Raw genomic sequence first — 23,906 nt, forward strand, 5'->3', positions numbered from 1 at the left:
GTTCCAACATGCCTGTCCTTTTGACAGACTTTGCTCCCTCAAAGTACAGTGTGTTAACTTACAACTTGCTGTATCAGGGCTGTAGCTTTTTGGAACAAGACCAACCTTGTCTGTGAACTGCAATACAAATGTCTTGGTATCATAGAAATAAGACTCAGTTCCTTGATGACCTCTCTACTTCCCCCAATTATGTCTGAAGAAAACAACTTGTACAATTCACGTTTTATTGCAAAATATTAAAATAAATTACATTTGACACAGAGTTATCCAATATTTACATACATTGTGATTCCAGTGACCATCACTAAACAAACAAAGAACAAACAGATGATTTATTTGTTCATGTGACGGAGTGACAGAAATGAGATCACCAGGACTGTATAGACTTTAAAAATTAGGGACTCTTTCTTATATATATATATATATAAGTTAAATGCATCACAATCAGTAGACTGAAGCCTAGAAAGCAAGAAGAGTATAGAAAAGATAGAGCTCTCAGGCTCCTATTAAGGTCAACAGGCTTCTGTATTACTTTTTTGTTCCTATTTTACTGAGAATGTTGATATATTTTTTATCTGTACCACTCAAATCAAATAGAGGGAAAAAAATCACATCTTATGCAGGATGACAAGGTGTTTGTCAGTAAGCACTTGTTTTGGTTTTATGGCATCCATTAAGTTTTGTGGCGTCCATTGGCAGCAATGGATTCACGTAAGCCCCCAGCACTGGAAGAACATGGCTCTTATTGTCTATTACTCAGCAGTTTCGTACCAATGTATCAGATTTCTTAGTCTGCCTGCCACAAAACACACACCCCACTGAAGTCCATTTAGTCACCCTCAAACCAGTCTAATTGGCGTGAGACAGAGGGGAGAGCTAAGTGGAAGATGAGGCTGCCTTGTCTTTTTAATTTGGATGTAGGAACAAAATTTTAAACATAACAAAGACCTGGCTGCAACTGCCAATGCCTTTGACAGCATTGGATCATCTTGGCAAATGGAAATCAGGCATGAAAGGGGAAACCATGCTCAGATATAATGGCCCAGAGGTGGCTGGAAATAGGTTAGCAGCCATTAGTCAGCTGGAAGGATATCCCCCCCTCCCTAAGTCTATATCTACCATAAATTTGGTTTTTTATTAAAGTTAGCCACTGACCACATAATCCCACCTATAAAACTGAAATTACTGAAGAACAAACCACAACCTCAGTTCACAAACCCCAGTGAAATTCTAAATGGTGGCAAACAGTAAAGTTACGTTTCCTTGAACTACTTCACATTATACAGAATTTTCCCCAAGCAGCATCTGGGAATTGAAACTAGCTATAGGCACTTTTATGTTGAAGAGCTAAAACACTGAACACGCTTCTGGTTCGCTACATGAGAATCAAAGGGCAAGAAGACAATGCTAGTTAAGGCCCCAGGATGTTGCTTTTCTTAAAACGTGGAAGACAGGTGGACAAAGAGGGCTGGCTGGCTTAGAACTCAAGCAATTCTGAGATGGCACCAGATCTGAAAAATACTTGGGGGTGGAGGGAAATCACCTCTTCGCTTTTGTGCTGGCCCTCTGCAATGTACCAATTAAATCCCAATTAATCTTCAGGTGCAAAGCAGGATTTAATTGGTGCATAGCCCTTGTGCTGGCCCACTGCAAAGAGGCGAATTTTGCCCAGTAGTGTTACAGTAAGGCACATGAATGGGTTGTCTTGAGTGAGGTGTGTTTATGTCTCCAAAAAAGAATTCTGTACTTAGTTCCATGGAAAGTTAATCAGCACCTGAAAATCCATGGTGTTTATAATGTAGGCTTTTATATACTATGTTGGGAAAGTCCAGATGAGGGCCATGTCAGCAGCGTGGCAGAAGGCAGAGAGCTGCACCTAACTTGATAACATGGAACAGATCACATCCCTCCACACCTTTAAAGACATAGCTGCAGTTTGATATGGAGATTGTGCAACATTCCATCTCAGTCAGAGCAGCCAAGAGAAGTGTCTGGGTCATGTAATTTCTATATTAAAGAGAAGCCACATTCTAAAGCTCCATGGACCACACTTCAGCTGCTCCTCTTCTCTACTTAACACGGAATACCAAGATGGACTTGCTTCCTCCATCTTTTTCAGTGTGCCTTTCTCCCCAACCCTAACCCTGTAGTTAACTGTCACTAAAACTTTGCTCTTTGTGTCAACAATGGAAGACAAGCTGGAGAACAAGAAGAGTTTTTTGGAGTGGTGGGGTTTTTTTTCTTTTTCTTTTAAGTGATATGCATTTCTTTAATGAGAATATTAGACCTGCCACAGTAAAAGTCACACCTCTATAAACGGAGCCCTGCCTCCCATTTCTTACGGTTGAAAACAACAAACAATAACAACAACACAGTGGCATCAAGATACAGTTATCACCCAAAACCCTCTACACAAGGAGGCATACCTGAGGGGCTTGGAGTCATAATGAAAGGCTGTGAAAAGAAAACCTATTAGAACTCATCAAAACCTTCCTAGTACAGACACTCTTTTGCAACTGTTACAAATCTGATCATCTAGTCATCAAGACTCCAAAAACCAGTAAAAGTATGAAATTACACCTTGAGTTAGATTCTCTCTTCAGCTATAATATTGTAAAGGTGGAATAACTGCTGAAACCAATTAAGTTAATTTCACATTTTTCCAACATTTTTAACAGAGCAGGATCTTGCCCTTGTTACAATTAGGTTACACACCTTCATGAACATAATACAATTATCCAAAGAGCAACCAATACAGACGTTCCTTGTTTTACAGTAGGTGGCTTCAGAACTTCTTGTCAACATGATATCTAACGGAGTGCTGGGTTCCCACAGTTTCTCCTCCTAATGTTGAAGGAGACTCCCATGATTCAAGCAGCAATGAATATTTACAGTTATTAGTAAATTTAGTCCTTCAAGGTTAGGGTTACAAAATTCCATACAATCCTTCTCACCGAGTTCTAGAGGCAGCAATATTTATGTCTCTCCTTCCCAAATCCATATATTGCAGTTTTAACTGTTCTCTGAACTTTCAAAATTTCTAGGGCATCTTGGAATGATTTAGATACTATAAAACAAAAACTTGCCATTTTAAGTCCAAAGGTCTTGACAATTATCTGTTCTAAAATACTTTGGATACTGGGACACTGTCCTTTCCCCTCCCACAGCACACCCTCCTCTGCAGTGTCCCAGTATCCAGAGTAGCAGCACCTCTTGCCAACATGTAATCAAGAGCCTCATTTGAAAGAGTTTTACATGGTGTATGTGTGGATCTCTTTTTTAAAAAAAGGAAAGAAAAACATATTACCGTTTTCTTTTTTACTCAAAACATCTGGGGTTAACATTTTAAAAAAACAGCCCACATACCCGACAATCAACCAAAAGCTCTAATTAGAGGCAAGAGGTAAAAATTTCAGATGTGCTCAAGTGACTTAGGAGCCTGAGTCACTTTTGGAAAAAAGGGACTAAGGGCTTGTCTACACAGAATTAGCATGCAGCAAGCCAGGGTATAAATCTACAGTGCACCCGCTTGGTGCACACTAACTGGTCAAGTGGACCCTGCTACAACACACTAAAAGTTCCACAATACGCTTTCATATGGGAATATGTCAAAGCACACTAAAGAGATTTTAGTGCATGGTAACGGGTCCACATGGCCAGTTAGCATACAGCAAACTAGTACACTGCTGATTCACATTCTCATCTGTTACGCACTAATCCTCTGAGTAAACAATCCCTAAGTCACTGGCACTTCTGAAAATTTTACCCAAGGTCTACCATTACACAACCTTCTTGGAAGTGGGGCAGAACAACCATTGAATACCCAAGTGGGTTATGCTTTTAAAAATACCATAGTCAAAATGTGACTGTTTTTAAAACCATCTCAACTTCAAGTCTAATCTGAAGTACCAAGTTGGGGAGGTACAGCAAGAGTTTCTGAAACAGAGATAGTGATCATACTGTACAGGTTTCTGTAGCAGTTCTTCAGGTCCCTTTGACAGGCATTGCAACATTCAGACAGGATTTGCTACTCAAAAGGTGATTTTACTCAAAAGGACAGTTTAACTAAAACTTCATCTGTACAGACAAAGTGTATTCAAGTATTTTCTCTAGAATACAGACAGTGGAAGGACACTTTCCATGTAAAAAGTCTGTCATATCCTTTGTGCTCCTCTTTACTTTGATCAAGGTGGCTTCCCTCCCACCTCCTTCTTGCACAGTTCTTGGCTGCTGGACACAGTGAACTTTAGCCACAAGTGCTTTTCATGCCCCTAAAGATGATTTCATTCCAGGCAGGTTCTTGTTTGCTAAGCAGGCTCTCTTTAAGCCAGTTCCTTCGGTGTTTTTTAGTTTAATATTTTTGTTCATAAATTCACTGTTCACCATTACTAACAGCACTGGCATAACCCAGAGAAACATCATGGTAGCTCTGAAGCTTCTTTACTCACCTCTGCCAATGCACCTCAACTCTGACCTTAAGTACATCCTGTTATTCCAGTCCCAAGCTTCTCTTGGAGATAGACTACCGGTTATGCCACATCTAGTGGTAGCAAGTTGGTGATGTGTGGCTAGGATAAGACCCCAAACTTATTTTCACTTGTGAGCTACGCAGAACTTGAATCCAGCTTTCTAGAGGTGAGAGGCTAGTGCAGTAATCTAACATGTTCTATATGCCTAAACCAGTTTGTCTGCAACTGTACAGTTTTACACCCAAATGAATTCTCCCATGAAAAGCATAATAAAAAAAATAGGTCCAGTGTAACAACTTTAGTCATTTCCTCCCGCTTTCTTCAAGAACTACAGAGTCCCAAGAGGAAGCAAGATACCTCAAGCTTTAAATTGCCATCTTGCAACTGTTCTAACATAGACAAGCAAAGCTGATTGGACTCCAAAAAACAAACAACTGTTGATGACGTTAAGACATAGGAGGTTTTTGGTTTGGGTGTTAGAAACAGGAGGTGCTAGTAATGAATCTGCCTTCCTCCTGCATAAATTTTGAATGACAGTATTAACCACCTTTAAAAAAATGTTGCCAAAATGCATGTTGCGTCACGTTGTTGCCGTTACATTGTTTACTGTGTTGTACACATTCATCAGTTGTTCATAAGGCACAGAAATCTCCGACTCTTTACTGGCAAAGGTAGATTCGTCAGAGGATGGGAACTTCACCAGTTTTTTGGGAGTCTCTGGATCCTCTTCAAGATTGTCATCCATGGAGGACTTTGAAGTTTCCTCATCATCTGAAAGATCTTCCTCATTGTCTTCTTCCTCATTTGCAAAATTTATATTGGCACTCTCAAAGATTAAGGGTCGGTAATCCCTGGAGTCCCAAGCTTCCCCTTCTTCCTCGCTGATCCGGTCCAGCTGGTTTACAAATATGGTGCCCTCAAAGGGGCTGTCTCCAGTGCATTTGTCATTTAGGTGCCTCATGATGTGACAGTTTTTGAGTCCTAGGGAAACCTTGTCATAATCGAATGATTTGCTCTTTGTGTATGTCACCAGGGCATCCTTGTGGGCATTCTGGATATTTGGTTTAGCATTTTCTGCTTTAATCATTTTGTCATTGCTTGTCTTCAGAGCCTTCTTCCCAATCTGCTTGATGAGATCATTGTAGGTCTCTTCCTTCTTGGAAAGGAAGCTGAAGATGTTCACATCCTTGGAGTTGCCCATCTGAAGGGCTTTTTTAGAGGGAGAGTGATTTTCAAAGGACTCTTTCCTTTTTTTCCTCCGTTTCTTGATTGCTTTGTGGACTTCCACAAACATGCTGACCTTCCAATTGACAAAGAGTGAAAGCCAAGCTAGGCCCAGGTAGATCCAGAACTCCACAAAATATCTGTAAAGGGCATGGTAATTCACGTCCGGGTTTACACCTATAAAGAATTCAAAACAAGAAAGGTTATATAACAAGAGTATACAAAGTTTAAAGAAGTTTTAGTCTGGATATAACTTGAAATCCAATGAAGAATCTTCAAGAGTTTTCAGACCACCATTTTCACACCTGTCTTCCAAGAGCAAAGCTGAAACAGAAAACATGTGGAGGTTTGCATTTAAACTCTCCTAGAATGAGCTACTGCATATGAATGATCTTTCTTTAAAAATGGGTTAGGGAGAAAGGACAATCTAGTTATCTAAAGCAGAAGTCAGTAATCAAGATTCTAGATTCTGTTTCAAACTCTCCTGGATGGTTTTGGACAAGCTATGCCCAAATTTTCAGGAGTGCCATCTAATTTAGGGCACTGAACTCTAGATATCTTGGGCTCAATATTCAGAGGTGCTGGTCACCCAGAGCTGCCACTGACTTTAGTTAAGTTATGAGCGCTTGGCACTTCTGGAGAGCAAATACAAACTCACCAAAGCAGAGCCTAGGTGGCTGAAGTTGGGCACCCAAGATTAAAGGTCACTCCTCAAAGATTAGGCCTCAACAACTCTGTGCCTCATTTTCTCTCATTTGAGAAAAAGGGACAATGCTTGCCCCAGTGATGCTATGAGGCTTGTTTCTAAAAAGTTTTGATTGCTCTAAAAGGGTGTGTGTGTGAGGGACCATGACCTAAAAGTTAAGGGCTCCATGGTTTCCTAGCTCTTTGGCCTAACCCAAGACTTTTTCCACTGATGGGGTTCGATCACAAGCCCTCTGGGTCACTCCCCACATGATGAGACACTTAGCAAAATCCTGTGCTTGCTAGGACCAGTGGAAGTAAGGGCAGTAATGGAGCAGTGTCTCCCACTTCACAATGCCGAGACAACTCTCCTTACCCCCACGCCCATCTGCTTCCCCCAACCTCTGCGGAGCACTGAGCTCAGGGTCTAGGAAGTGCCATTTTGAGAAGTTGCAGGGCTAGCTCCAGAGTCTCGTGGAGTAGTGCTGATCTTTAATAAAAGCTTCAGTAATGCAAAAGCCTCCAGATGCACCCAGATCTCAGGAAGTTGAACTCCCTTCCTCCCCCCCCCCCCGAGACTATTGACATTTACACTGAAGACAGACACACCTCAGGCAATATACAAATAATAAAATAGGGAATTAACTGACCAGCAACAAAGTCTCCAAATCCTATGGTGGTGATTGTGATGAATGAGAAATAGAGACCTTCAATGTAGTCCCAGCCTTCAGTCACCATAAAGACAAAGGGAGGAATGACCAGATGGACTAAGACTCCCCAGACAATGAAAATTGCTGTGCATGTAATTTGTGCCATTCGCTGTGAAGGATGAAGAAAAAAAAATAATTCAGACACACAAGTCAAGTTTTCTTCCACCCCAGCGCATTTTACAGTGTCCATCAATGTTAGCCTGAATACTGCAGTCCATGAGCATATCACCAACCCTGCACAGTGGCTGCTGGAGCAAAAGATAAGGAGTGCTCTGGTAGTAAGGCAGGGGGTTGCAAAAGGCCGGTGGAGGTAGGGGCACAGTTGACAGAAGAGGAGCAAGTGATCAGTGAAGGAGCACTATGGGGTTGACAGGAGATAGCACTGGAGGGTTCAAGAGAAAAAGGAGAGCCAGGGCATGTTATATGAATTAAACATACAGTATTCTGAATTCCTAGGCTTCAGTTCTATCAAAGGGTTTTGGGAACTACACAAGTTGCACTAAGGTGTAGGTGACACCACTAACACCTTTGAGAGAACAGCAGCCCTGTAATGGACATCAGCCTGTTAAATCTCTATAGGCACAACTCATTCTGATGCAGAGAGGCAGAACTTGGCCCCCACAGCACTTAAGCTCTGTGCTGGAGAGATGGGATGCTGTGGCTGGAGAAGCCACAAGAGTGATCACCATACATACTGAAATTCATGGCAGGCGTGGAGAGAATTTTAGCACTTTCCTTCCCATTCTCCACCAACTCCTGCACAAAACCCATTTACCTGCCTGCGTACATACATTTATTTCACCCTCAATAGTTTACTGTACCTGCTTGGTTTTACTGCATTAACACTCAGTTATATACACCGATTATACACATTTTTGTAACACTGTTTTGTAAATGTCTCCATATTCACTACAATATTATCAAATGTTTGTATTACCATATAACCCAGAGGCCCAATCAGGGCCCCATTGTGCTCCATGCTGTACAAACTCTAGTGGTCATGGATCCTGCCTCAGAGAGCTTACAAACAGGGCTGAGTTCTTTTCTCCATTCAATCCATGTAATCCTATTGGAGAATATGGTCCTTAAGAGCCAAGTACACTACCCAGATTAGCAGATAGCCGAAGAACTAGAAGTTCAAGTCACACACCAACCACACCCTGTAGGAGGAAAAAGAAACAGAAATCCATACCAGGCTTACTCCTCGCTTTGTTAGGAACTGGCCCAGCCTCTTGGCACGTCCACCGAAAAACTTCCCCAAAGCACTGATCCATGTCAAGCAGAGAGGAACTCCAAAGAGCCCATAAAATATGCAGAAGACACGTCCAGCGGGTGTCTTAGGAGCAACATTTCCATAGCCTGAAAGAGATAAAAGACCATTTACACAGATGCCAATTCAAGGCAGTGCAGCATATATATAGGGAGTTGTTCCCTGACATCTGCTGTACGAGAAGCCTCAGGTAAGACGCCCCAGGTAAGACATGTCGTTTATGAGATCCATTATGAACATCTAAGCCTTGCCCTGGTATTTCTGCAGATAAAGGAAGCCTGGTAGTGAAGAGGTGGAGGAAAGGTCGTGATAGAACACGGTGCCTGGGTCAGGGCTTTGGCCCTCTGATGGCAACAGAGTTTAGCAAATATTCTGAGCACAGCCCCAGTAAGGACAACTAGTCCCATTTCTAACCCTCTGCTAGAATTTTCTTAACTTCCAGTAAAAAGTTCAAGAACGCAAAAACTGGTTTAAAGAACAATGAAGTAAGGCTTTTTTCAAAAGGTTTTTAATAATAGTAACAAGCAGAACATGGTGCTGTATTTGGTTTCACAGTAAGGTTTCCATCTCCACTGGTCAATTTGTATGTGCAAACACTGCGTGTTCCTTGTAAGAACAAACAACAAACAGTGTCCCTGATGTTTTCCTGCATCTTGCAGAGCTCTCTGGACATATCAGCAAAGACCTTCTGTAAAAGCAAAGGCAGATTTTTGCAAGAGAGCAGCAGCTGATTTTGCAAGTTCTGCAGCACAGTCTGTCTGCATAGCCGAGATGAGGAATAAGCCGTACGGTGCAATAGGGTTCCACATGAACAAATCAGCAGTGAGATTAAGGAGAGCGCATCAATTCTGCCCAGCTTTCTCCAAGAAATACAAGAGACACACAGGAAGGCCTTCAGATCTGTCTCTTTCACTAATGGCAATGCGTTTATCAACAGCTTGTTTGGGAGTGTGTGGAACGGTACAGGATAGGAGAGTTTCACAAAATCTCATGCATGTGTGGATGTGCCAAGCTCCAAGAATATTCCTTTAAGTTAAAGGCAACACTCTATGCTAAATTTATATCACATAGACTTGCAAGTGTAAAACTTGGTTGGAACTAAGAATACATTAATCCCACCTTTTCAGCACACAGGATTGTATCTACTCAGCAAGGGAAACATTTCTATTATGTAGTTCAAGGATTTGAGTGCTGTGGACACAGAAATTGAAAAAAAACTGTCATCACCTCACCAAATGTGCCTAAAAGATAAATTTTCTAAGGTTTTTATTGATTTGTATACACTTCCTATAAGCCTTTATCTTCCTTTCAGTGGACAGCCAGTTGGACAAGAGATGGTACCAGTCAAAGGCCAGGAGACTTTACATGCTAAATACCCACCGATTGTTGTGATTACTGTAGCAGCAAAGATGACAGCATTAGGCCAATTCCAGTTGTTGAAGGTTTTGTTCCCAGTGATTGCAACCCCTTGCCCAGCAGCATCTGACACCACCTACAAGGAAACAATTTACAGATAAAATCATCTGGATGTAATGCCCAACATGAAGCTTGAAGTAGAAAGTTATACTCATCAAGTCTTCCCCTTAGTTCAACCTTGAAAAATGGTAATGAAATTTTACTGGACACCAGGCACAAAGTTTACTCTCCCATCCTTGCTAAGACTGTGGGAAGGGAGAGAGAAGGAGATACAACCAACCATATGAATGGCCATAGTGGGTCAGACCAATGGTCCATCTAGCCTAGTATCCTGTCTTCCAACAGTGGCCAATGCCAGGTGTTTCAGAGGGAATAAACAGAACAGGCAATCATCAAGTGATCCATCCCCTGTCGCTCAATCCCATCTTCTGGAAAACAGAGGCTAGGACACTTCAGAGCATGGTTTTGCATCCCTGCCCATCCTGGCTAATAGCCATTGATAGATCTATCCTCCATGAACTTATCTAGTTCTTTTTTGAGCCCTGTTATAATCACAACATTCTCTGGCAAAGAGTTTCACAGGTTGACTGTGTTGTGTGTGAAGAAATACTTCCTTTTGTTTAAGCCTCCTGCCTATTAATTTCATTGGGTGACCCATAGTTCTTCTGTTATGCAGAGTAAATAACACTTCCTTATTCACTTTCTCTACACCAGTCATGTTTTTTTTAAGACCTCTATCCTATCCCCCCTTAGTCATCCCTTTTCCAAGTTGAAGAGTCCTAGTCTTATTAATCTTTCCTCAGATGGAAGCTGTTCTTTACCCCTAATCATTTCTGTTGCCCTTTTCTGTACCTTCTCCAATTCCAATATATCTTTTTTGAGATGGGACGACCAGAACTGCACACAGTATTCAAGGTGCGGGCATGCCATGGATTTATATAGAGGGAATGTAATATTTTCTGTATTATTATCTATCCCTTTACTAATTCCTAACATTCTGTTCGCTTTTTTGACTGCTGCTGCACATTGAGTGGATGTTTTCAGAGAACTATTTACAATGACTCCAAGATCTTTCTTGAGTGGTAACAGTTAATTTAGACCCCATCATTTTATATGTATAGTTGGGATTATGTTTTCCAACGTGCATTACTTTGCACTGGGGGACACCACTATTTCTCTCTCCCCATTTTGAAAACTGACCATTTATTCCGAACCTTTGTTTCCTGTCTTTTAACCAGTTACTGATCCACGAGAGGACCTTCTCTCTTATCCCATGACAGCTTACTTTGCTTAAGAGCCTTTGGTGAGGGACCTTGCCAAATGCTTTCTGAAAATCTAAATACACTATATCCACTTGATTATCCTTGTGCACATGCTTGTTGACCCCTCAACAAATTCTAGTAGATTGGTGAGGCATGATTTCCCTTTACAAAAACCATATTGACTCTTTCCCAACAAATCGTGTTCATCTATGTGTCTGATAAGTCTGTTCTTTACTATAGTTTCAACCAATTTGCCTGGTAATGAAGTTAGGTGTACTGGACTGTAATTACTGGGATTGCCTCTGGAGCCTTTTTTAATAATTGACATCACATTAGCTATCCTCCAGTCATCTGGTACAAAATCTGTTTTAAATAACAGGTTACATACCACAGTTAGTAGTTCTGCATTTTCACATTTGAGTTCCTTCAGAACTCTTGGTGAATACCACCTGGTCCTGGTGACTTATTTCTGTTAAATTTATCAATTTATTCCAAAATCTCCTCTAATGACACCTCAATCTGGGACAGTTCCTCAGATTTCCCCAATCCATTAATGAAAATGTTCTTGCCTATTAAAACTTTTCTCCCCACAAGTAGAGTTTTGCAAAACTGCAGCAGTGTTTAAACAGGTTTACTTGGGAATAAGCTATAGCTAGAGTTACATGACTCCACACAGCTCATGCGCTAACTCCCACATTATATTGGTGAAGTAGTAGTCAGCTGGTGTCTAGCACAGCTACTGAATATGGTTTAGTGGGGACATATTCTGCAAAACAGTCAATCAAATTTTAAATCTTTCAAACATTGTTACAAGGCCTAGAATAGCTTGGACATGAACAGGGCCTAATGGAATCCTCTGGCCAAGCGACACAAATGCAAAAACAAAAAAGCACAGGCAAGTGCTAGTTCACCTGCTGTCCCTGGCAAAGGCTGATGAGCCAGCACAAAACTGGGCTCCTTTTGGTTGTTTTCCTTTGCTTAACTTTTCCAAGTTATTTCATGCTATCCGGCCTCTAGTTTCTTGAATCAGCCCTGCTTCTCATTCAGCTTTCTTTCTCATAACATGTCTTTGTATTAACTGAGCTCATTTGAATGCTAAATGTTTTTGTTTTTTTTTTATAACATTTTGCGGCGGGAAGGGTCAATATTTTTGTTTTTCAGAGCTAGCAAATCATCAGCTCAGGCCTAGAGGGCACTGAAGGCTCATGAAGAATCCTCACATTTGTGGGGATGATCTTTGGAGGTATTTTAGCCTAGACCAGCGTTTCCCAAACTGAATCACAGGGAGGTTGCACTAGAAACAACACCTAAGCACAGTGGCCACAGATAATGTGTATAGAAGTTTACAAGGTTTTAAATAAATAAATAATAATGCATCTGACCTTCCTCACTAGAAACGGTTGGTTACCCAGTTCACTCTTCTGCTCTGTCTACACTAGCGAGCTTACAGGAGCATAGCTGTACCAGTGTAGCTGCACTGCCATAAGATCACTTGTGTAGCCACTCTGTGCCGATGGGAGAGAGCTCTCCTGTCGACACAGTGCTCTCCACACCGGCACTTCTGTTGGTGGAACTTATGTCGCTCAGGGGTGTGTTTTTTCATGCTCCCTGAGCAACATAAATTATACCAACTAAAGTGGTAGTGTAGATATGGCCTTTGGATAGGTCTTCACTGAACTTTTGATTGCAATTAAGTCGAGGTAGTTAACACATTTGTAAAAGCTGGCATGCGTACTCCCCACACATTTGATCCTGGCTATAAATGTTTGTTCTTTACCTTTTAATTGGCAATCAATTATCTCAATTAATTCCAAATTCTAGTGAAGACAAGCCCTTAATAGAAATCCATAACTGATTAGTCCTTACTCTGCAATTCAAAATGCAATTTAGGACTTCTCCAGTTGCACTCCAGGCACTTTTAATGTAGGCTAGTCTAATCTAAGCACAGAGAAATGATCTCTTCTAGGGTCAGAGACAATACATTGTATGCTGTGTGTTCTCCTTACACTGGCCAATACCATGCAGGTCGGTACGTAGGGTGTGTGTGTGTGTGTGAGATGTGGATCAGATACTGTACTTAGCACAGAGACCCAAACCCCATGAATAAACACACAGAACTAATTAAATAAATATAATAAAACCCAGGTTATTTAATTTTGAGCCCTAACACATACAACTACCCTTCCTGCAACAACATTGTCCTCAAAGTGAATTTATTGGGTATGTGGTAGAGAAACACAATTAAAAAAAATTAAAATGCATTTCACTATTGGAGCCCATTTAGAGATAAAAAGAAGGGAGCTTTGGAGTCTGGATGAAGGAATAGGACTACAGATCTCTCTACTGGGGAAGTCTGACAAGCATGCAAGATTGTGTACAATATTTGTTGTAGGCTAAAGGCTATAGCTAGAGGCGCAGGTAGAAAACAGGGCTGGCCTGCTGAGGACTCTTATCAGTTGATAGAAACCACAAAGATGGGTGCTGCTGTAGGCAGATTTGTTGAAGCCACAAGTGCCCCTAGAAGGGGCAGGTGTTATAGACACAGCAAGGTTGACGGAAGAATGCTTCCATTAACCTAGTTACTGAGGCTGGAGTTCCTACATTGATAGAAAAACCTGTTCTGTCATTGTAGGAAGCATTTGTGTTATGGTGCCACAGTTAAGCTGCTGTAGCCCATACTATACACATGGCCTAAGTCTTTCAATTGCAGTAGCCAGTCAGGTCATACAAAATAGAAATACAGAGTCGAATGCCAGCTGACAGCCCATACACTCCTTCTATGCATGTTGAGCAGGAAGGAAATGAGAAAACTAAGGCCTACATGAGAAAGTTGCATTGATATAAACTAAGGTGTCAGTTTAAATTGATGTAGTTAAACTGCGTGTGTGGACACTTCTTTGATGCAAGAATGGCTTTTCTGTTTAGTTTAAGTCAGTTGGGAATAGGTTTAAGATAAACTGAAATAAGCTACTCTTGCCTCTTGCACCAAGATCAGCGAATGTCCATACCTACATACAAAGGTACGAGTTTCAGTTCAACAAGTGTGCTTTCTCTGTGTAGACAAAACCTCGGTGAAATCCCAAAATGAGGAAACTCTTGGAACAGATGAACAATTGCTTACACAACCCTCTGATCTCTCCTTTTTTTGGGGCGGGGGTGGGAGGGAGGAAATGAATGGAGCCATTCCAAAATGGACTTCATCAACTCTTGCTAGGGACTGCAGACAGCTTCAAAACCTCACAAATCAGTCGTGTCCAAGGCAGCTGACAGATACGGGGAACTCTGCATGGATGCCTGAACTTCATCCATCACCTGGAGAAGGAGATGTATATTAAAACTGCACTAGATGTTGGTCTAATACCATTCACGCTCCAATTACATCCCATTCTCCAAAACATACTGGATTAGTTTAATTCCTCACAAGACAACTGACCTCAAAATACACACTAAATCCTACATGTTGAAATTTCAGTCTTCATTGACATTGGGCCATTATATCATACCACATTACTGCACCCTCAACTTGAGCTAAGGAGCTCTGTTTACCAGTCTGTGAAAGCAGTTAAGAGCACTATCTGCAAGTAAGGGTGGTTTTAGTCATGTGAAGGAGACACAGCTCAAGAGGAAGAAGGCAGCTAGAATGGAAGAGAAGCCCACACCTTGCTTAGTGCCCTTCACAATGATTCAATTAATGTCCTAAGACAGACACAGGGCCAACAATCTTCTCAATGCTGTGTAAACACTTCAAAATTTAGATTAATAGACTTCCCCCCTGCCAAAGCTACAACTCCCTCTTGTCCACAATGACATGCAATTATCTATGAGCTGCAGTCTTGCCTGACGGTCTCAGCTTTCATCCTTGTCTTAGTACCTTTTGGCTGTAATAAGCCTGTGTGCCACAAGGCACATTCAACATATACAACCCAGCTGTAGGAGCAGAAGATAAAACATGCCTTTCTTCCCTCTCCCACTTCGTATAGAAGTAACGTCCCTTAAACAGCACAAGTTTCTTGGTAGGGACCAAAACTATTACTATTGATAGGGATCAAAACTATTACTTGGTTAAGGTTCCTCTGTAGGAAAAACGTGCAGCCTTGAATCGCATGCCATGTGTTTGATCATACCAGCATGAAATAAAAACACAGGAGATGAAAAATAAGTTAATTTTGGTGCAGAGGGAAAAATATGTAGCAGTTTTCTAAGCAGAGTGCAACTTCTTGACTTTTTTGAAACAATTATGTCTTTTTGACATCAGCAGATAATTCAAGCGGACACTAATAGCATTAAACAGCAAATACATTTTTTGTACAGAAGTTTGTTAGGCTGCTAAAATCTTTTTGAATTCAAATAGATTGTGTCAAAGACATCACCAACTTTGCCATTCCCCACTCAAGTATATAATTTCCTAGACTCTTGGAGTTATTACTGAACATAAACAGGGATTCTAGAAATGGAATCCAAGAAAGGGAAGAAACTAATACATCTTTCAATGATATCAACTGGAGTACGAACTAGAAGGCAAAAGATCATTCCAACATAATCAAGGTGACAAAGTTCTCTCTCTTTCCAAGGTACTTCCCCAAGATAAAATAATGCTCCAATGCAGCCTCAGGTTTCCTTCAGTGACATCTTAACTGTTAACTATTAATGACTGACTTGACTGAGGATTTACCTCAAAGGTCAAAGTGCCAGTCCAATAACTTTCTCCCCTCTGCCCAAGGCTGCATATACAGGAGGTTATCCATGCTAATGTGCCACTTAGATTGTCCATCAAAATAAGGATATGATTGCAAACAAGAACAAAAACATACATATTTTTAAAAAGACAAATTAGTTTTCAGGAAGATAAAAGGGTGAGAAAAAAAGAAAAAAGGATAGATGGATCTCTCTCCTGACATCTTCCTTTTCTGCTAGTATGGAAAGGAGGGGAAAAGAAAACTCGGAGAGCAAAACAAGAATGTTTGGAAAGGCTCAGCCTTTTTACACAACCAAACCATATGCACATATACTTTGGCTGTGCCGACACCCGCATTTTCCCTTCACATTTACTGCTACTGCAATATCAGCACAGCTCCAGTGCTAGCAAAGATGAGAGCGCCACTGAAGACAAGCCACCTACATTTCAACTTTCAGGCTGTCAGATTATGCTCAGAGCAGGTCTTTACGGCGGGTCTGTCTCAACTGTTGCCAGACCTGCTCTTAGTGCAGTGGTCAGAAATTTGAATAAAAATGGTATTGTGGAGAAGACTTCTGGGTCAGTGAAAAGGGGACAAAGGAGAGCATGTACCCAGCCCTCTGAGAAAAGAGCAAGAGAGTGGTAGGGGCTTGGATGAAGAATACAACCGTAGAATGACAAGCAAGCTTGGCCACAGAAACACCCCCCCCCCGCCCCGCGCTTGTCTACGCTATTAATTAAAAGCACCTGACCATGTTAAATTACAACTATTAAACAGTTGGGCCCTGCCTGTGTGAACAGCAGTGAGCCATACTGTAGCCAGATATACAAAAGGCATGCCACTTTAGCCCTAGTTTTTAAACTTTAAAAAACAACAACAGACTTTTACATTTTGTCTATGCAAATAAACCTGTACAAGGTCCGTGGCTTTTTTTTTTCTTCCTTCTTTTTAAACAAACCAAACATGTAACATAGTTATGGTCACATCCACAGCAATAAGATGCATCTTTGTTAAACAAATATAGTCAATTTTGCAACACAGCGGGCCTGTACAACCACAGAATATCATTCAGGAGTAAATGGACACTTTATTTTATGAAAGTCTGACTGCACATACATTAGGGAAAAAAATCCACAATACAGCTCTCCTCACAAGGGAGAAAAAAAATTGACATTGGTCTCACACACAGTCTCCTTGTTTAGACACCTGCAGTGATTTTCTGGCTCATCTCCCATCCAGGTAAGTTCTTTAATTGGCGTGTTATGGCTGTAACTAGCACAGCATTATCTGAAGATAAGTCAGTGCATTCAAAACTTTAATCTGCCCAGATAAGGCAGAAGAATGAGATGTACATTATGACGTACAGATTTCCGGAGCATTAGCTAGGTGGGAGAGCTGAATATGGTAGGTAACTACAGGGATGCTACAAGCCAGAATAGTTCACCCTGCCCAACAGGCACTTTATTTCTGCCTATAAAGGACAGCAAGAAACCACTTGGCCCAAAGACTAGGTCCCCCTTTAGATTAGCTGCATTTCATCTCTTTGCATAAACCCAGTCAAGTCATTATCCAAGTCATGCTGGGCAGATGTGATCACATAAGCCAGTGGCAGTTGCATAGATAATCTCTGCACATCCTTTCTTACATTTACCCATTAGATTCAGTGGCTCTTAACTTGCAATTTGTTTTATGTTGCGCTCATTGAACAAAACAGTTCTCCCAGTTTCTCACTTTCATGGCATTTTAAAATCCCGCAGTGGGAACAATGATCTTGTCCTAATATGAAATAATTCTCTTTAGTCAGAGAGGGTCGGACTAACCGAATCCTTTAAGCCTAGAATCAGCGCAGTCAGCTTTCTTTATACTCTCACCATGGCAGCACCATATTTACTCTATATGCAACAGTGGTCAGTACTGAATCCTGCATTTGAGAGCATACTCTATTGGTTAAACCAGTAGTTGCTGTTCCCTGTCAGTAGCCCTTTGCTCTGTCCCCTGCTCTGACCCCAACACTGAATAACCATAGATACGTTAGGCTTTGTCGACACTGGAACTTCATTGGCAAAACTTTTTTTGTTCAGGGGTGTTAAAACACACACACACACCCCCCCCGAATAACAAAAGTTTTACCGATGAAAACCGCCGGTGTGAACAGCAAATCCTTTTCCTGATCAACTACCTTCTACATAATATGCACTTAGTATTTGGCTCCTTTACAGCAGACTCAGTTAATATTTACTCGCCCACGTCACCAAAAAGCTCTGAATTCCCATAACCTGCTCATGTTTCTTTTCATTACTTACTGTACCTCAGATTTTAACTGAGATCTCATTTTTCATGCCTATATCCAGAGACTTGAACGTAAATTTAAAGATAGAAAACACTATGGATCAGTTATCTAATCACAGGTACATGCAACACCAACAATTTAGCCAATTACAATAAAATGTCCAGAAGCATAGGGTTTGCATTTATAATCAGATGAAACTTCACACTGCTATTCCTCTTTCAGCAGCAACAGAGTGAAATAGCAGAAGACAACTAATCCTCAGGCAATCGGCACCACAGTCACATCTTTGATTTTACTTACATCCCATTTCAAGAGGGGAAGGGAGATCAAGTCAACAAACGTGAAAGGAAAGAGTCCCAGGGCTAGATATGCTTGTATGTATGCATCCATAGGGTAGCAATGGCTCAGGCTAAGGGGAGAGAAGTCTCCACCTGTACCTACTGAAAGAGAACTTCCATCCCTCTTTTTTGTCCCTGGTTGTCAGGAAGGTCTCTGTAGTAAAAGCATTCATGTAGAAAGAACCTGAAGTGGGCTGCAATGGTAATAATGGAGCAGACTATGGTGGAGGGAGTTATATTCAGAGGGGGCAAAAAATAAAATAACCTTACTTGGAAAGCGCTTACTCAGACCCCTCTAGAAAGTCCTATATTAATGCAGGTGAGCATATGTACATTCCCAAGAAAATAAGAGACCCAATCCCAACATGTAGGGCAAAGGAGGTGAAAGCAATTCACATTGCATTATCTCCATATTCAGCTACCTAGAGACAGAGGCCTAGTCTATATTCAGAGTTGCATCAGTTTAACTCTAGGCATTATTTATGGAATTGAGTTAAAATAAAATCAATATAAACCAGATTATTAACCTAAATTAAACAGAAATAAGAGTGTTGGCACAGGATTTTGCACAATTTGAACTACTTTGGTTTAAAGCCACACCTAGTATTAAACCTGCGCAGTTATTGAACATGGGTAAGCCCAGAAACCAAGAGACAATATTAGAAGGATGCAAAGCCCTTTGTATGCTAGTAAAGAAATAAGTGTTTGGCCCTGAAAATAATCAGAGTTCATACATTCAGTAGCTTGAATATAATAATATCGTGACCTTTGCAATATTAAAGAAGAAACTGATTCACAGGTTCAGTTATTCACTAAGGCAATCTTCTTCTGGGAGATTCACAGTTGGTGTGAATGAGTTTAGGCACGTTACATATGATGGAGTTAAAGTCTGAAGATTTCAACAAACCTTGACTGTATCAGTACTAGCGGACAGTATTCCCCACTTGTCTGTAGCAGACAGAGATTGTTGTGTTAATTTTTAGCAATGAAAGTTTCATTTTATGAACTCTCACAATCTAGCCTTTGCTATGTGACCTGCAGTACTACAAAAAAGGATTTAAAGCCAACAGAGCCCTTTTATGTACTGTAACCTGATACAGTATACAGGGTAAAATAAATATTCTCATCTGTAAACACTCTTGGGCCAGGGGTGGAAGAGAAGGTGATTATCTGATTAGTGGCCTTATCAAAGTGTAAACTTAGACATTAAACTGTTTTCTGCCTTTTCCTCTTGATAAAAATTTATTTCTACACAAGTTTTCCCCTCTCATGTCTGCCTAAAGGGGCTCAATTTTATACTTTTCCCCTTATTTCTGAAAATAACCACTCTACAGTAAGGTACCCTTTGCTTGCCACCATCCTTGCTTCTGCTAGCCAAAAAACCAAAGTGGCATGGGACCAGAAATATGGTCAAGAAATGGAGAGAATACAAAAGGTTACAACAGAAGGCCTGTGTAGCAAAAATGCAAGAATGGTGGTGAAGGGGGAGGTTATAGCTCATGACTTCAGGGACAGCTGAAAAAACTGCAAAGGAAGGAACCAAAGCACATGTAGCAGTGTACAAAACAGCTGCATCCTTTTAAGTCTCTCCTTCTACTTTTGTATATTTCTCCCAGTCATTTGGTATGAGGCAAGTTGTTCATGGTATGTGTGTAATGTACGAATTCTCAGGAACACAGGACAACGGCTCCTTCCAAATGGATCTAAAATCAGCAGGAAAGCACACATTTTTGGTTATTGCCCATCCCAGTTTTCCGTCTCAGACATAATGACAGCATCATCCTGATTGTTCACTTGGCCCCTCAATCCTCAGCTGCTTGAAACACGCTGGCACATGACCAGGGTCAGTGTGCACAGCCAAGCAAGTGGGCCGTTCAGGAAGCCTCAGGCACTTGATAAAGTGTCTATGGGACTCTGGAAATCAACAGGACTTAGGATGGTTGACCTTTCATTTCCCCTCTCTCTTAGCATTATCTGGGGCTGGAATATGATTTTGATGTTCATCAGGATAACAGCCATGCCAGATGAGAAAAAAAAATGTTTAGGAGAGTCCTGGATTTCCTAATTTGCTTTTGTGGGAATGGTGTGTGACCTTTTTTTGTAGAAAGAAAAATAAGACAGGTTAATCACATTGTCTCAAGCTAACAGGCAACACTCTGGTGCCTTACAAATCTGTGAGAACTTAACTGTCATTTATGATCTATGTAGCATGTAGTTGATAGGAGGCGTGTGGGGCAAAGCCTCCAGGATATGAGTCAGCAGCAGCATTCATTTGCACCTGCACGAGGGAAGGATGGCGAGTTATAAAGCAAGTGAGAAATAAATTCCAGATTTTAAATAAGAGACAGCCGTTGGCTGCACAAATTCAATTCCTGCTCAACTGAGAGTGTTGTAAACAGACCCTCAGTTAGAGAAGATGCTTTGAGAGGTGTCTCCTCCCAGGCATCTAATCCCAGCACTCCAGATTTCAAGGTTCTCTGCATATCCTAGAATTTCTGTAGCAGTTTGATTCTTCCCAAGCAGAACATTAGCAGAATCCCATCTAGCAGCACCACATGATAATCGCTTTGAATAGTTTATGACACAAGGGGGCCAAAACCAGTAACAAACTGTTGAAATTTGCATGCAGAGGCTGCAATGTATTTCAAATAATCAGATGTCATCAAGGTATAGGAATTAGGTGTTGAAAACTGCAAATAAGAATAAGCCTAATAAAACCATAGTCAACAATACCTGAATAACTAATTAGTAACACATATTTAATATCACTGGAGAGAGAGTTCCTCCTCCCTCACTATGGGGGAAAAAAAATCGCAAAGAACAGGTGTTAGCTACACTGTTTACATTCCCAGATAACACATTTACACATAAAAAATATGTGTATGGTCTCTTTTGTAGTCATATACTGCCTTTAATAAAAGGCTGATTAAATAGTATCAGCTAGCAACAATCATTTCAACTATTGTTTTAACTGATTTTTTTATCTTAACAGAATCCCACAGCAGGCCAAAAGCAAAGTTAACTAAGTTTCAACTGCTCTTTTCCCAGTCTTATTCAATGTATAGCTTCGTGTACTACAGTGGAACACTAACAGGCTTTCACTTTGGGATGCATCAAAAATAATCTAGTAGTGGGTGTGTCAACATTTTAAATTACAATTCTGAAGTGTGCACGTGACCTGCTCAGTTTTCCTCAATCCTCAGAAGAAGGGGAATGTCTTCTCTAAACAGGGATCAAGTCAACATGACGTGACAAAGTTTTAACAAGATGAGCGCCAACTGCTGCTAGCTACGCTAGCAATTCTTTTAAACAAACCAGAGTTATCTTTACAGGCAGAACATGAAGCTTTAATGAGCCCTTAGACAAGTCATATGCAATTTAGTTATCAAATAAGATTAAAAAATAAAAACAAAGAACTTTGGCTCCATGGTACCTAACACCGGTAAGTGGTTAAGCTAAAAAGCTGCTCCTTTTCCATTTGCCCAGTCAGTTTCTCAGCTTTTCATGCTAATTATGCAACAGTGCAGCTCTGCACATAGATATTTGGAAGATCCAAGTTACGCTACTTATACTTATTGCTCCTAACTTTACTCTGTCCACAACCAAGACTTAAACTGAGCAAATTTCTCCTTACCTCATAGAGAGCGTCCAGCACAAATAGAGCCTCCAGCTTCATACAGAGATGTCCCTGCCTCTGAGCCTGATATTTGAAGTATACAAGTAAATAATGCATGCCAGGTTGCTGCTTTGCCTATTGCTTTTGAAAAAGGACCACAAGATATGATTTGGGAGATGGCAGGCCAGACTATTTTGCTGCTGTTTTTACAGCCTAAGTCTATTAATTAATTGCTCGGTATCTTCAGAATTCAACTTTGGGTTTTTAGAAACCACTAATGGGGATTTTTTTCTTCCTTTCCTTTGCCATTTCTACTCCTTGCAATACTGCTTTATCAGCAGACTGGCTAATTTTGAAGAAGGAAGAGAACACCTAACCAGCTTGCACTGCACAGGACTTTAGAACCAGTTAGGTTCCAAAGCAAGCAATAAAGCATAGATGAGGAGGGGAGGCTAAGGATCAGTGCTGGAGGTTCTTCCAAATTCACTTATTAGCCAGAAAATAAAACACAGAACAGATTGTTCTAGCATAAATACATGAAGACCAAGATGACAAACATAGCAAAGCATGTAAAATACTAAGAAACCTAATATGATATGGCAAAAATATTCTTCCCTCAATTACTGTACCACCCACTCCGTGCCTTGAAGAAGGCCATGTTTAGTTCCAAAACAAAAAAACAACATGGTTATCTAGAACAGGGGATAAAAAGAAAAAGAAAAGCCATGCTCTTGCAACACAAACATTAACGTTATTGTGGCCTAGGGGAAGTTAGTTTCAGGTCTTTGTACAGGTATGAAGAACAACTAAGGGAGATGAGCAACAACTGACAAGGCTTTGATCTTCAAGAGTATCTGTTCTGGGTGCCCAAAACCACTATGATACATATCATAACTGGGCTAAGGGAGATACAAATGTGAGTCAGTTGTCCAGGATTCCATCCTGCAGCCTCTGACTACATGAGCACTAGCCCCAGTAAAAAGTTATTGAAAGGGGTTCAGCATCAACCTCATACAGACACTGCTATTTGCATCTCCACTGAACTTTAGACCTTACTGCATGGTCTATAGACAACAAGCAGAAAACATGGGAAAGGAACCTCCTTTCAGTTCTACATCATTGTATTTGAAGAAAAAACTTTTGTTACTTCTTTGACTCTGACCAATACTAGCCATTTCTGGTTAATAAGTTACAGATCATCCTTGAAGAGGCTCAGGGGTGCAGGCTCCGAGTGGCACTTACCTCAAGCGACTCCCAGAAGCAGTGGCATGTCCTTTCTCCAGCTCCTATGCAGAGGCGCCGCCAGGTGGCTGTGCACACTGCCCCATCCGCCGGCACCACCCCTGCAGCTCCCATTGGAGCACCGGAGGGGGCCATTGGCGTGCATAGGAGCCGGAGTGGGGCCATGCTGCAGCTTCTGGGAGCCGCGTGGTGCGGCCCCTGACCCTGAGCTCTGGCTGGAGCGCTGGAATGGGGCTAAGCCACGTGGTGCAGCCCCCGACCCAGGCCGGAGCGTCATAGCTGGGCAAGCCCCAGACTCCCGCGGGCCATAGTTTGCCCACCCCTGGTCTAATGAGAAAAATATTGTCAACAGCACCTAGGAGGAGGAAAATAAGACCTATTTAAGAAATTCTGGAAACAGAATGGTAGCAAATCGGAGTAGAAAAAACCACTAGATAAGTAAGTCTTTTCCTTCTGCACCTCTACAAAGGTAGGATAGATTTCTAGGTGGTTACTCACAGAGAGATAACATTTTCAAAAAGCTCCTAGATTCCATTGACTTTATGGGATTTAGGAACTGAAGTGCTTTTGAAATTTTTACCACGAGCACATTTACATGGGGACACTCAGGGTAGGTCTACACTACAAGCGCTACAGTAGCACTGATGCTTTGCTGCTGTTATAGTGTAGACACTTAATACAGTGACAGAAAACATGGTTACTAACCTTT

The 23,906-nt window shown here is 41.2% G+C and overlaps 1 protein-coding gene across 2 annotated transcripts in view; it reads right to left on the minus strand.

Moving 5' to 3' along the window:
- Positions 1–207: 207 nt before the first annotated feature.
- KCNK5 (potassium two pore domain channel subfamily K member 5) overlaps positions 208–23,906 on the minus strand; it is a 68,501-nt gene continuing 44,802 nt past the window's right edge. For both annotated transcript variants that reach the window (XM_048843473.2, XM_075127031.1), the window contains exons 2-5: positions 9,738–9,849; positions 8,280–8,446; positions 7,028–7,196; positions 208–5,870 (exon numbers count right to left, since the gene is read on the minus strand). In XM_048843473.2, coding sequence (XP_048699430.1) covers positions 5,050–5,870; positions 7,028–7,196; positions 8,280–8,446; positions 9,738–9,849 — 1,269 coding nt within the window. In that variant the 3' untranslated portion in view covers positions 208–5,049. The remainder of the gene's footprint in view (positions 5,871–7,027; positions 7,197–8,279; positions 8,447–9,737; positions 9,850–23,906) is intronic.

This window comes from Caretta caretta, chromosome 3 (assembly GCF_965140235.1).
Source record: "Caretta caretta isolate rCarCar2 chromosome 3, rCarCar1.hap1, whole genome shotgun sequence".
NCBI classification, from domain to species: domain Eukaryota; kingdom Metazoa; phylum Chordata; order Testudines; family Cheloniidae; genus Caretta; species Caretta caretta.